The following is a 15,411-nucleotide window of genomic DNA, read 5'->3' on the forward strand; positions in this document are numbered from 1 at the left end:
TTGTCGAATCAAAACATTTTGCTAAATTAAGCCGGGTTCGATTTGGTGTAAAATAGAGTTGGACCAGCTAGCATATCGTTTCTTAAGACATTTAAATTGTTTTATAACGAAGCTACATCCGTAACATCAAGACAGGGTTGTGACGAGTGTCCCATGCTGTTCTTTTTAAAAAGTAGCAACTAATAACAAGCGAAACTTGATTTAAAACATGGACTTAAGACCGGCTGTCAAGTTCATTAAAAAGGCAAAATGCCCTGGGAACGAGGTTACAGAAAAACTAAGAATCCAATTCTTAGAAAAATTTGAAAATCGGCATTTTCGAACCTTTTCAACTCATTTTGCCAACGAATCCGCCATTATTAGGCCGGAAAAAAATTCTCTAAAAACTGACTTTGTCACATAATGGGTCAATTGTTCTCTATCGTTGTGCAAATAAAAACAGAAAAAAATAATGAATAAATTCTGAGAAAAACTGGTAATGAACAGATGGACCCATGGACACATCTGATGTTATGTTACCTCACCTGTACCAGGTAGGTTCAAAAAGTAATTGCAAATGATCTTCATTTGCTTTTTTTACTCACTTTTATTAATAACTAGTCATTTATTAATAACTAGGCATGATAACAATAGCAATGGAAAAGAAGTGTCGTTGGAATTTTAATGACGTCAGCAATCCGTCCTTAAAAAGTTTTTTAGAAAATTGTTTTCACGCTGCCTCTATTGTGTAGAGCTTAAAGCGCTGATTAATAAAATGTATATCATGTGCTCTTGATGAACGGTTAATGATATAAAAGGGTTTAAAAGTTTTGCTGACGTTTTTCTCGTATTTCTCATTATCACGATCGTTCAATAACTTAATGATGTCAGCATAACCAACAGCAGTAATTTCTTTAGAAATGCTTTATATATACCAGGATTTGTTGTCAGAGCTTTGTTGTTTCAGGACCAGAATTTTCTATTTTGCAGACCATGTACATGGCATCATTACTGGTACTCGTAAGGCTATTTTCCAAAAAAATTTTGACCCGTATTGATGTCGCGATTAAAAAGTAACGAGAATAAACAAAATGGCATACTTAGTGAAAACAAACTTGTACCAAAGACTATTTTAGTGCAATTCTTGTCATATAAAAATTGTCTGGTGCAGGGGTGTATACTCAATGTGTGTTACTAACACAGATTATAATAATGAACTAACCAATAATTAAAACAGCAAATAAGTATACAAAAAACTGGATTTGTCCACGAAATTATACTAAGACACATAGCTTTGCAAAATTTCAGATGTCATCTACACGAGTGCATAAAAATATGAAAATATATGGCCACAGTCACATTTTTAGATTAAATTCGACAAAAAGAGGGAAAAGCCTTATTCCTCAATTGTTATCGTTTTAAACATCAATAATAATATGGCTGTTGCAGATCAACTATAAAAATAACCTGCATAAGTTGCCCAATTTATTTATTATGTAGATCGCTTTTTGTCTATAGATTTTTTTATAGTTAGGTCTCGTGTAGGCTAGTATTTTGAATTTTTCCATTGCTGTTCATTCCTATAATCTAAAGAGATTGGCTGTTGACTATGCCTCGACACACCGCGATGCGGATTATCGTAACCATTTGAGTAACCTTTGTTATCTCTTGATGGCAGCAAATCATCGACTCCCTGATCGTATTGATCTTGTGTGTATTGTTCTCGGTCTGGATATGCAGGCTCGTGTTCATAAGCATCCAGTCCTCGTTGCACAGCTAAAAAAAGTGTCAAGATAATTTAAGTGAACTAAAAGCGATTTAGGGTCTGTTTTCTTGGCTTTACATGAATGAGCGGTACCATCTTTAAAATTTTTTCTAAAGAAAATTAAGTAAATGAATCGAGTCGTTTAAAAAACATTGCGCCTACCTTCTTGGTTACTGTATTTCGCAATCCGAGTCCATACAAACATGACCATCACGATAAAAACAGTTAAACCAGTCCATACAAACACAGCAACTCCACCCAACACATGCCAGCCGAACTTTTGGAAGTTTTCTTTTGCTCCGTCGTATAAACAGCCATTTGTCTTGTCAAAAATTGGACCAGCAAGGACTGCCCACAATCCAGCTCCGAGATGAACTAAATAGCGAATATTAATTGAGGCCAAAAAGTATACGTGATCAAAGGAATCTTTTTTCGGCTTTTACCACACCGTTTTTTGTCCAAAAAGGTAGTTAGTTTTGTGTACTAACTAGGTTGTTCAATTTTCGGAAGATCAATTTTTCGTGAGGTCCCCAAAATGCTTTACACGAAGATTAATTTTTGCATTGCAGTAATGTCGAAACCGTTTTATTCTTTTTTGCAAATAATTATTTTAACGAATCTATTTTAATTTATTTTAGACCAATTTATTGAGATAAGGTAGCCTTTAATTGAACTTGCTCATATATATCATAAAGGCTGGCGATTGTATTCATTAGCCAGAGAAAAAAAATCTCTTTTTTTGCTTTTCCAAATGTTTTGCGAAGTTAATTTTAGCGAATAAGTTCTTTCTATTAATTTCGCAAGGATTTATCTTCGCAAAGTTGACCTTTCCTGGAATTTTTGCGAGATACATTTTCGCAAAATGGGTAAAATTATTCTTTGCGAAAATTAGTGAATTTAAAGTACATGTATGTACGCACAAAAAAGCTGCAAACAACACAGTATATTATTTATTTGTACTTCACTTCTTACTTCGTACTTTTTCGTACTTCCTATTCGTACAAATTTTGGCGAGCACTTAATTTAGCGATTTTAGTCCAAAATCGCTAAATTTAGTGCTCGACAAATTTTTTTTTATCAATCGCTAAATTAAATGCTCGCCAATCTTTTTTCATCTTTCGCCAAGTTTAATACATGAAAATTAAACCCTTCTACAGACAATGTGACAAAGAAAACTAGGCTAAATTCTACATGACCTCTTTTTGTTTTAATATCAAGCATGTTTTTTTATCTTTTCTATCCTTTAAAGGTTTTAAGATAAAATTTAAGCTACATAAAAAAGAAAATCTTCCCATTCATTTAGGTCAGAATTAAATGCACGCCAAATTTAAGACATTTTTGCCATCGCCAAATAGAATGCTCGCCAAAACAATCAATTTGGTCCATCGCCAAATTAGATGCTCGCCAATTTTTACGAATAAGGTATTATTTCCAAGAACAATTTATCTTAAATATGCATAAAACAGAATTAAGCCTTGAATAAGTTGTTATATTGAAAATACGTCTTTAACCCTCTTTATCTCAACGTCAAGACCACTTTGTGGCAAACAATCAAACTATTTACCAGCCACTGTATCCGTGGGATCGTCTACGTGACACAGCTGCAGCAAAGCACTCCATCCTACATATGCTAGTGCTGCAACAAGACCAACAACAAAGGCTCCATATGCATGATATCTTTCTGGCATACATGCAACGCCAACCTGTAACACAAAACCTCACAAAACTATACACGTGTATTGCGTGTAAGGCCAGTTCATCAGCAATATACATTGCATGTATACTTCATTTAATAGTGTATTACAATAGCTTTCTGGTTTATATACTCTGAACACAAAGTAAGATAAAATCTAGAGCGGATCAAAATTTTAACGTATTGATAGTATCTCTCATCAGTTCTTAAAGCAGCCATGAGCAAAGTTAACTTAATACACCTTTACAAAGACGGTAAAAAAAACAGAACATACCACGCCAGCGATTGCGCCATTTAACAACGCCTTTGTGCTGGATGGATCGCCACAATAACCTGTTCTCTTCAACAAGTAAGCGGTAAATGCACCTGCCTGTGCGGCTAATATGTTATTGGTCAGAGCGATACCATCGGTCATGCCACCATTTTTCACAATTAACCCAACAAGGGCCAAGGATCCACCAGCTAATATTAACTGTGCGCAAATAAAAAAAATGTAAACAGTAAACAAAAAATAATTATTCGGTGTAGTGCATGGTATGCTTGAAGTGTGTCCCGAAAGCTTTGCGTCTTCTAAAGACATACGTTTGTAGAAAGTGTGCTTTAAGGTCGATGTGGTAAAAAAATTCTACACAGGCAGTAAATTTAAAAAGTTCAACACAGCGGTAAATTTATAAACTTGGAAAGCCTTAGACTACCTTCGCACCCAAGAGAGAAATCAACGAACCAAAACAATACTACTGCGGCAATTTTATTGGATATTCTGTTAATTGTCCTTTTGTTGTGTTTGTTTGACTCAGAATGTTATCAAGATACTATTTAAGAATCTATTGTTTAACCACAGGTGAAATATTGTTGTCAGATATTGAATACTCACTGGGATCAAGTTTCCACCAACTGGTTTGAAACCTTTTGCTTCTCTGTCTCGTCTCGGAGCAAGTAAAATGGTTCCCAACAGCGCAGCGCTCCCACCAAACACGTGAATTGAGGCCGCTCCGTACATATCCTAGAGCAAAACGTTAGTAACTAAAGCGTGTTCTTCATAATTTATGATGGCTAATAACTTCAGAACAGTCTTTTGTCATAATAGCACAGTAAGTGTTGATGATTGCTGCCTTACCGTATACACAATTTTTATCTTATCAACTGTGATGCCGTCTTTCAACCAACCATCAATGTGGCCAGTCCAATGCCGTGTACAAGGGTATATAAACCCTAAAAAATCAAGACAGAATTAGAATTACTTGAAGAATAAAAAAAGAGTACGCACGTAATTCATGCATGTCATGTATCAGGTTTGTTTTATCTATTTTTATGCAGTTTTGAGTAAACTCGTGAAAGGAAAGAATGGACAGTGTATTGTTTTGTGTTCTTATGGGTTACTTACAAGAAAATATCCATTAAAATTCATGAAACGATGTTTAACAATATACCTGCAACAAAAATGCTGACAAGAGGATATACCCAATGTCTCAATCGAGCAATAAACCCGCCGTTAGCAAGAACTATAACCAGACCAAGTACGACAACCTCGTTCCCAAAGTTCACGTAATCCTGCAAAGTCGCTTCGTACAAGAAAAAACGACTGTGTGACAGGAAAAAGTTGCTGTTCGTTGTACTGTTCTCACCAAGTGCGAACGCAAAACCCACTCCCCAAAAAGATATAGTTGCAACAGCTAAAAAACAAAAAAAAAATTGTGGCGTCTGACAGCTGAAATATATTTGGGTGTTGGGCTTTCATCACTTATTACAATATTTACGTCATCATAGTTAACATTACATGCCAAATCTTTAAAAAATAGCAAAAAATAATTTCAGGAAAAGTGCGAACTAATGGATTGCTCCATTTGTCCGTAATTTTTCAACAAAATATGCTTACATACCGATACTTAATAAGTTAGCTACCACGACAGATGTGGTGTTCTTCGGTTGACATTGTGAAGCATGGAGAAGTATAAAGCCACCAGTAGCAGCTAAAACAGAAATGATGGTCGATTATTTCGCTGATTAAAAATACCGGCAAGAGAGAAGAATTACAGACGTCTAGTTAAAAGATTGTAAGATTGTGTTTCAGGAACAATTATTTGTGTTGTTTGCGAGATGTCATCACTGTGGTGATTTTTCGTTCATTTTTTGACTTTCCGATTTGTGCATAAGTTAGTATTATAAGATGATATCTTTCGCTTGCCAACTTAATTTTTGTCCACTTCTGGAAAGTTCGTCATTACACAATATACAATACCACCAAGGAAATGTTTAAGAGGAAAAAAATTGTGATTTATGACATATTTTATTTGCGAATTTTGAAATCGGTAGCAGCTCTCTGTAGAGTTAAAATATCTTATCCGCCATCATCGCTTCATTTAATACGTTAGAAAAAGGTTCTGCTTACAAATTAGAACTAGATTGAATCCTAAACTGCAGGTTATACTACACGATACATTGCGAAAAAGACAAAAAAAAAAACAGTTAACGAATTAATATAATTTAAGAAGACTTAACTGTCAGCATTGTGTTGCGCTAAATTAAACTAGCGACATTCTCGTCCGCAGCAGTTTTTACGATAAAACCTCGAAAGTAGGTTTTCGAGGTTTATCTTAAAGAGCTTTGGGAACAAAAATGAACTAGCGTGGATTTGTCATAAAGCAACCACCAATATTAGAAATCTCCCGCCCCATGGTATCATTTGTTTTTCAGGCGAGGAAAGCGTTGCAAAATAAAAAAATTAATTAAATAACTAATTGTAATTACTATCAAATGTTATTTTGGTTTGATTTGATTAATGGTTTCTGTAGATCTTTTGTATAAACTTCTCTTTAAAAAAAATAACGAGACGTGAAACAGCTGAAGTCAGTTTTATTTGATACGCGTATTGATAATATTACAAATTTGTTTGAGACATCAAGGCTAAAACTTAGCTAGATCATGTTTTATTGACTCAAATGCTTATCTAAGTATCCCGTCTTTGTACGAATCTTTAAAAATTAAGTAGAAGTGTAGATGGTTTTTTTTCAGAAAAACATCAAACCAAAAAGGAGGAGGTTCTTAATTGTTTGCAAAACCTAAATTATTGTTGATAAATAATATGAAAGTTACGAAATCATACACAGCCATCTGATGCCTAGAACGCTTTTAACCATATTCAGGTTGGGATAGGAGGTAGTGTAAGGGCATAATTAACCTACTCTAAGGTTTTCGGTTTGTAATTTCTGATTGGAACTTGACACCACCAGCAGGTGGCCAATTACGCCCTTAAGTACAGTTGAATCTCTCTAAAGTGGACTCTATCAGTGCAAAAGAAATTGTCCACTTTATAGAAATGTACGCTTTATAGAGATTTTGTCAGAACATAATTTTAGGCAGAATTTTGACCGAAAAATATATTTTTTAAGCCTTACTTTAAGAAGATTGTAAATGAAGACTGTATATATGGACATAAAACATTACTCATAAAAAATAGACTATGAAAAAGATTCGTTTTCCATAATCATAACACATAAAGAAGTATTCGATAATTCGAAAATTGTAAATAGAAAATTGTAAAATATCTTGAGAAAATAATCTATAGAAAATTAAAGGTTTATATCGGGTGATTGAAAGCAATTTCAGTAATTGCTTCTAAAATTTAGGCTGATAAGTCACATTGTTGCAAGACAAAATACTTTTTTTATCTTTTTTTTGACTATATTTTAGTATGTTGCCACTAAATAGCATTTGTAGGTTATAACTATTTATTAGGACGGAAAATGCACGTTGCAATAACTAATACAACGCAATTTTTGTTAGTGACTAAACATGAAAATGAGGCTGCCATCTTTGTTAGTTTGGAATAGGTATTATATCAGCCAATAGACCTTTCCCGAATTTCCTAATTATGCCAAACTCAATTGAAAAGGTCGATACTAAAAATGATTATTATCCCTAAATTCCTTAGCAAAAGGCAGAACAAATTACCTAATTTCGTAAATATTGTTATTCGTTAGGTGCCTCAATTCCGAGCTGAAAGTTGCGGACAAACCCTTTATGTAACCGAGTTTCTTAAGAATAGCCTCGTTTTTAAAATAATTATTTTCTTCAAATCTGGATAAAATCCAACCAGAATATTATATTGCTCTAAAAACTCCATTTTTGTCATGATAATTTAATATTCTATCTGAGTATCCTTATTTGAAGAGCACAGAAACATTTTGGATGACGTCATAATTAATATAATTTATGAAATTCGGGAAAGGTGTATTAAACTTGAAAACAAAGGAGGGTAAGGCATTAGTGTTAATTTATTCTAACTTTTGTTTATTGAAGGCCTGACAATCTGGCTTGTTCTATAAAAATAACGCGGATAAAATATCTCGCATTTTCAAGTATGTTACATATTTACAAAAAAAAGCGCTTGCAAAATTTTTTCCCATACCGAGCTTCCTGCCAAATTCTAAGTGACTGCAGTCACTGTTGTGACTTGAAAAGAAAAACCTTTTCTTTTAGTTCTCTAGTAACCGGACATTGTAAAAATATTATGCACGAACTAATTAGCAATCAAAAAGGAGCTAGAAATACAAGCTTACACACGATGCGCGTTGCTGCTGAGAAATCAACAGTTAGTATTATTTTATACTACGAACTCCGTTGTTACAAAAACATTTTCAGCGGATAAGAAAACAGGAAAATAAAAATCCAACAGAGTTGCCCCTATCTTAATCTCTTGGCGACCGTATATATTTCGTGCATCGGTGCGTGCAAGATGGAGGTAACATCGAACGAATCCACAGACAGTATTAACATCGAAAAACTTATAGACAATCTTTAAAAGAATCCAATGGACTTCACTGAACAATGTATGTCACCCACTTTAGTTAATACAGCAAATTTCATCAGCTCGACTGACAAAATAATTAACAAAAAGTTGTTGGAATCAGAAAAACGAGAACTGAAGCTTGAAATTTTAAAAGACGTGAGTAAAATCATTAACGGTAAGAATGAAGTTCTTATTGATCACCTATTAAAGGAAATTCAATTTCTGAGGGAGCAGTTGAGTTCTAAGGACGAAATCCTGCGATTGTTCTTAAAAAATACTGATGAAAATTATATCACAAAAAATGCACAGACGCCTTCACAGAATAATATTACTATGGCAACGGAGTCGAAAACTTTTAAAAATGTTAAACTCACAACTTATGATAATACAAAAGAAACGATTAACCAACCTTTAAGTGTCGATATCTCCACACAAAAGAAAGATAATGACTGGCCAACTCTCGTGAATTCAAATGATCAATTAGGTGATGCTAACATCACAACTCGAAAGAAAAATCAAAAAAATGTTAACGACGTCAAAAAAAGTACACACGACGAACACAGAAACCTTGATTGGAATATAACATCAAACGAAAGGAAACAGATTATTGTGGTAGGTGATTCAATCGTAAAACATATTCGACCATACAGAATATCAAAGACAGACTCTGTTAGAATTCGTTGTCAGCCTGGTGCTACAACTGAAGATATTGTCAATCATGTTAAGCCATACTCACGAAAACTTCCGGATGCAATTATTATTCACTCTGGAACCAATGATATTACGAACGGGATTGGCACAGTAAAAAAGCTGAAGAATGTTATCCACACAATTCGCGAAATTGATAAAGATAAGAAAATAGAAATCCTTATTTCTGGAATCGTAAATAGATATGATGGCAACTATAATAAACAAATTAGTGACACAAATCAAAGAATTGAAAGTCAATCGAAAAACTTAATATTTATTGATAACAGCAATATGAAACAAGACTGTCTCAACCAAGGTAAACTTCACTTGAATAGTAGGGGTTTGGCTCGTTTGGCTTCAAATTTTGTTGATGGTCTAAACAGAATCTGATTTTTACCCTCGTTAAGCACTTCAAATGAAATTGAAAAAGAAGTGTTTGAAAACGGGGATAAAAATCAAATTACAAATTTTTTACACAATGATCACACTAACGATAGTTATGTATCCTCATGGTGTTCTGAAATTTGCGAACAAAGTCATAACAACTCTGAGCCAGCACAGTGTTTTGCAAGTTCCAATTCTATTCCCTGCGAGTTAAACGCTCATACGAGATTAAATAACTTGCGCATTAAAAACCTTCATAGAGTAGCTATTGGGCATATAAATATCAACTCAATAAGAAACAAATTTGAGATGCTTTATGCGACTGTAGATGGTAATCTTGACATTTTGATGGTCTCAGAGTCTAAAATCGACAACTCTTTTCCCACAGCACAATTTTTTATCAATGGCTATACCAAACCATACAGGCTAGACCGAGACTGTTTCGGTGGCGGTATTCTGCTGTATGTACGGCAAGATATTCCATCCCGACACCTGTAAATTTCAAAACCATGCAGAATACTTATTAGTGGAAATAAATCTGCGGAAACAAAAGTGGCTCCTCTGTTGCGTATACAACCCTCATAAACAAAATTTGAAAAAACATTTGCAATATATTGAAGAGGAACTTGCTAAACATTCTGCTACTTATGACAATCTTCTTGTGATCGGTGATTTCAATGCTGAACCAAGCGAAATTCCACTTTCTGATTTTGCAAAAATGTATGGCTTGCATAACCTTGTAAAAGAGCCTACTTGTTTTAAAAGCCAATGCAACCCAACTTGCATCGACTTGATCCTTACTAACAGATCTTCAAGCTTTCAACACACTAATGTTGTGGAAACAGGCTTATCTGACTTCCACAAGATGACTGTGATTTTTATGAAAACTAAATTTAAAAAGGGTAAACCATACATACAACAATATAGGGACTACAAAAAATTTGACCATGAAACTTTCCGGGGGGACCTTTTTAAATCGTTAAATGAAACCGATTTCTTAGGTTGTGATCTTGAGGCATCTTTGAACAAAGTCATGAACACTCTTAATATACATGCTCCAAAGAAAACGAAATATTTGAGAACCAACCAAGCACCTTTTATGAATAAAGAGTTAAATAAGGCAATAATGATTAGATCTAGACTAAGAAATAAATACTTAAAAAACAAAAGCGATGAAAATGAAACTGCTTTTAAAAAGCAAAGAAATAAATGTGTCAATCTAGTACAAAAAAGTAAAGAAACCTACTATAACAATTTAGAGATTAAAAGTGTTACAGATAATAAAAAATTCTGGAACACAGTTAAACCTTGCTTTACTGAGAAAGTCAAAAACAAAGAGCTGATAACATTAGTTGAAAATGGAAAAACTATCACTGATGACCTTGAAATAGCATCGATTTTCAATGATTATTTTTGCAACCTTGTTCCCAATCTTAGAATCAAGCTAAAATGAAAATCCACAAAATGATAATATTTTTAATGATAAATCTATTGAGACCTCGTTATCGAAATTTGCTAATCATCCAAGTGTTGTCAAAATCAAACAGTTTTATGGCGAGTCTGGTAAAAAGCTTTCTTTTAGACGAGTCAGCCTATCTGATGTTACAAAAAAATTAAAGATTTGGATAAAAATAAAACTACACAGCAGTCTGACATTCCAACGAAAATAATACAGGAAAATTCTGACATTTTTGGAAATGTTTTGTGCAATAGCATAAATTATAACATCGACTAATCCAATTTTCTAAAAAGCCTTAAGAACGCAGACGTCATTCCAGTTTTCAAAAAGGAGGACCGTACGGACAAGTGTAACTACCGCCCGGTCAGTATACTGCCTAATATCTCTAAGATATTCGAAAAATGCTTATACGAACAAATTGAAGCTTTTTTTCAACCTATTTTTAACAAGCAGCAGTGTGGTTTTCGGAGATGTTTTAGTACGCAGCAATGCCTTATAGCAATGATCGAAAAATGTAAAAAAAGCCTAGATAATAAAGGATCTTACGCAGCGTTATTGACAGACTTGTCTAAAGCTTTTGACTGTATAAATCACGATTTACTTATTGCTAAATTGCACGCTTATGGGTTTGACAAGGATGCTTTGAGATTAATACATAGCTATTTAACTGGCCGGAAACAAAGAGTTAAAATAAACAACTCATTTATTACGTTACTGGACATCTTATTTGGTGTGCCACAAGGGTCTATTTTAGGCCCACTACTCTTCAACGTTTTCCTGATAGATTTATTTCTGATAACGATTGAAACTGATATAGCTAGCTACGCAGATGACAACACCCCATATACGTATGGGTCTGATAAAAATCAAGTTGTAGAAGACCTTGAAAAAACAGCAAAAAGAATGTTTATATGGTTTGCTGAAAACGGTATGAAAGCCAATGAAGCAAAGAGCCATCTTCTTTCTAGCTTACCACTTGATACAAAAGCTGTCGTTGGAGACACGTACATTGAAAACAGTGACCAACAGAAATTGTTAGTGATAAAAATTGATCGGAAATTAAAATTTGATTTGCATGTAACGGACTTATGTCAAAAAACCAGCCAAAAACTACATGCGTTAGCGCGTGTTGCACCTTACATGGATACTCAAAAAAGAAGAGTTATTATGAAGGCTTTTGTTACCTCTCAATTCAGTTACTGTCCTTTGATATGGATGTTCCACAATAGAACACTGAATAACAGAATTAATAATCTGCATGTAAGAGCACTTCGAATAATCTATTGTGACCATACATCAACATTTAAGGAACTGTTACATAGAGATAAATCAAAAACGATACATGAAAAAAATCTTGAAACACTAGCTATAGAAATATATAAAGCTAAAAACAAACTCTCACCTGATATAATAAGTGATATTTTTCTGTTCCGTAGTAGCACTTATAATTTGAGAAATGAAAGAGAACTTTGCTATCGCACAGCAAAAACGTCTACTTATGGCACTGAAATTATCTCAAATTTCGCGCCAAAATTGTGGCAGATGATACCATCAAATATAAAAACATCTGAAACGTTACAAGAGTTTAAGTCAAAAATTAAGAAATGGAATCCAGAAAGTTGCCCTTGTAGGTTGTGCAAACCGTATATTAATGGATTAGGTTTTATTTGACAGGCAGACTTTTATTTAGTATTTATAGCATTTTGCGGTTTGTTTTTGTTGTTTTTTTTCCCGAATTTTCTGGCATACCACTTCCTTGCAATATATAGGATCTCAAAAATAAAAGCTATAGTCTAACCATCCTTTATTTCAGGATGATGGTATGCAAAGCAAAGAAGTCAAATTAACTAAATTAATTGCCTTCTTCATTGACTTTAATTAGCGACTTTTCCCGAGAAGCTAGAATTTTTTATTTTTTTTACACGTCAATGTAAAAGAAATTGTTAATAATAATAATAATTTGCATAATTGGAAGGTTGGTTAACTTGGAACTACTCCCGTCGTCATCTTTTATATATTTTGTGTGTTTTGAGAACACCGTATTAAAGTAGTGTCTCAGCTTGGATTCAAATATATTTCTACCTTTAGCTTGGCAGATTTCAGTACTAATCACAGCTAATTCTGTGTAAGCTAACTTCCTTACGGTTAATAAGACCTCTCGGGAAGGGGACAGATTCCCTGGACAGAATAACAGTCAGTTGCACAAAGCTTTTGGCAGAGGAGATTAACGAAATGTATATTAAACACAATGACTCACAAAACTATTAATAAAGATAGACCTGATAAAAGGTCAAAAGAAATCAGAGCATATCAGAATTACTCTTCGAATAACAACTAGTATTATATCAGAGCATATCAGAATTACTCTTCGAATAACAACTAGTATTAGATGATTAGTTAGCTATTGTTGACATCTTTACATTTTTCAATTAGTAATTTAGGTCAGCGTAATAGTGATGTAATCAAGTTTGCACAAAGTGATATCCGACTTGCTTTTTTCTCTTTAAAAGCAGAAGATGACAAATCACCTGGGATCAAACAGAGTCAATGGTTACCAGTGGTACTTTTTTTTAATAAATCGAGGCGGAAATTGTATAAATCAATGAAAATCCAGTAAATTTTCTTGTTCACAAGTACACACATATGAATGAGCATTTTGCCCCGACATATCTTTGGTTGAATGATGCATGATGCGTGTTCTTAAATTTTAAGCCAAAACTAAGGTTCATGTTCTTATTCTTACAAAAAGAGCGTAAATTCAAGTTTAGCCACCTCGTCTCCACGGCTCTTTTACACCTATGACATGATGATGTAGAAAGATGAAGCGGCACAGGCAGATTTGACATCTCCTTGATCTGGTGGTGTTTAAGTGATGGTTTTACACTTTTTTTTATCTATACTTTTTTTACAATTAAAGGACGAAAAATAACCTAAACACAGGTTCAGGAAAGAACATATTCAACTAAACACTTATGAATAATATTCTAGATGTTTTTTGCGTCAATTCTGCTTGAAACATTTCAAAGAAATTTCCGCAAAGAAATATGGGACATAAACTTTAGGATAGACATTTCTGCAGAATTACAATTGTGTTTTTTTGAAAACTTAGATTTTAGGTTGCAAGATACTTGTAATGTAAAACAAATGATAAATGCTTAAAATATAAGAACAAAATAAAAACGTTGAATCCAAATCTCCTGGTTCTGATAAACTTAGGCATTTACACAAACCTTCTGCAAAATTATTTTATAATATATGTTAGTTTAGGTTTGATATGATTCAAAGAATTTAAAAAACTTAGAAGGTTCCCTCCCGCTAAAAATCAAGTTGAGCTCATATGAAAGATCTTTGAAAGTTGTCTAGAAATCTTTAATTTTTTTTGAAAAATCTTTATCCGTTCTCGAGATATTTGTCTTAAAAGTAGCGCTAATAATGCGAAATTGTAACGTCATGAGTATGCATTGAGCATAATTATGGTAACTAAATAAAAAAAAATTATGTAAAATGTTCAAAACCCGTCAAAGTGAACGGCCAGAAAACATTTTTAACGCTATATGGCTTTTCAAAAATGTTAAATTAACTCCCTTGCAGAGCATTTTCATGACATCATGCATAATTAGTAAACCTTCTTAGTCCAAATTCTAAAGAACCAATCAAGAATTCTAAAAAATATATTCAAATTCCTAGACAACCTTTCAAGCTCTATTATATGAGCTCAACTTGATTTTTCACAGGAGGTAACCTTAAGCCGAAAACTGAGTAAATCTTAAAAACCTTTTTTTAAAGCGTGGTTTTCCTTTGTGAAATTAAGTAAACAGTTTTTTCAAGCTTTTGCTTTAACTTTTAGAATATAAAAAAACCCAGCTAATTAGCTCATGATTTAATGACAAATTATACAACAAAATAAAAAAAACTCACCAAGTGTAAAGCCTATCATCGTTGTTAGTAAATCTTAAATGCTGGCGATAACATAAAATGATACAACCACTAACTCGAGAAATAATAACTACACTTAAGGCTTCTGACTCACACGGTTAAAATGTGTGTTTTGTTTCAAATTTAATCCTTTTGTTGATAAAAATGATAAGTTTTTCTTTCTATAAATTGTCAGTCAATGTCTTCAGCGTTTCACATCATTTAACTCTTATATCCTCAACATTTTTATGCATCACACTTCATCGCAGATATTTTTTAATGCTTCAATTTATTTTTAAGCAAAATTCTAAAATTTATATACGCTATTTATAAGTAATTAGTATTTAGTTCAATAATGGATTTTGCGGAGCCTAAGAAACTGCTAAGTTTCCTTGTTATCAAATATTGAAACCATGGATTTTCAAAAACATACTGAGGTTAACTTTCTTAAAAAGTGTATTTGCAAGTACATATTAGAATATTTAGATTCCAAGCTACTCTCGCAGGTTTTTTCAATCGCGTGCCTCAAAAGCTCAATAAAGTCATGCTAATTAATAGCAAAATAAGCACGTTGATGGAGAACATTACCATGGTGATCTTTTTTAATGGTACTATAAAGCCATGAATTTTAAGTACCAATTAAAAATTAACTATCGTGGCGTAGGCTTCACAATAAGATTTCGTTCGGCTTTGAAAAAACGTCTAAGATGTTTATTCTTTCTCAACTATTCAACGAA

At 33.3% G+C, this 15,411-nt stretch overlaps 1 protein-coding gene across 1 annotated transcript; it reads right to left on the reverse strand.

Annotated features, from left to right (window-relative positions):
* Nucleotides 1-1,079: 1,079 nt before the first annotated feature.
* On the reverse strand, nt 1,080-14,901 carry LOC130662390 (putative ammonium transporter 1). Its single transcript, XM_057461250.1, has 9 exons — nt 14,678-14,901; nt 5,318-5,407; nt 4,868-5,110; nt 4,555-4,649; nt 4,312-4,440; nt 3,712-3,909; nt 3,309-3,447; nt 1,907-2,119; nt 1,080-1,755 (listed from the first exon to the last, which is right to left on the reverse strand). Exons 1-9 carry the CDS (start codon nt 14,694-14,696, stop codon nt 1,526-1,528), a joined length of 1,356 nt encoding a protein of 451 aa, XP_057317233.1. The 5' UTR covers nt 14,697-14,901; the 3' UTR covers nt 1,080-1,525.
* Nucleotides 14,902-15,411: the final 510 nt, after the last annotated feature.

The sequence above is a fragment of the Hydractinia symbiolongicarpus genome, chromosome 10 (genome assembly GCF_029227915.1).
Source record: "Hydractinia symbiolongicarpus strain clone_291-10 chromosome 10, HSymV2.1, whole genome shotgun sequence".
Taxonomy (NCBI): Eukaryota; Metazoa; Cnidaria; class Hydrozoa; order Anthoathecata; family Hydractiniidae; genus Hydractinia; species Hydractinia symbiolongicarpus.

Coding starts and splice junctions, on each gene's coding strand:
- LOC130662390 (XM_057461250.1), bottom strand. Junction 5,111..5,317: donor AGCTAACTTATTAAGTATCG/GTATGTAAGCAT, acceptor TTTGTTTTTTAG/CTGTTGCAACTATATCTTTT. Junction 3,910..4,311: donor TTGGTGGAAACTTGATCCCA/GTGAGTATTCAA, acceptor ATTTGCGCACAG/TTAATATTAGCTGGTGGATC.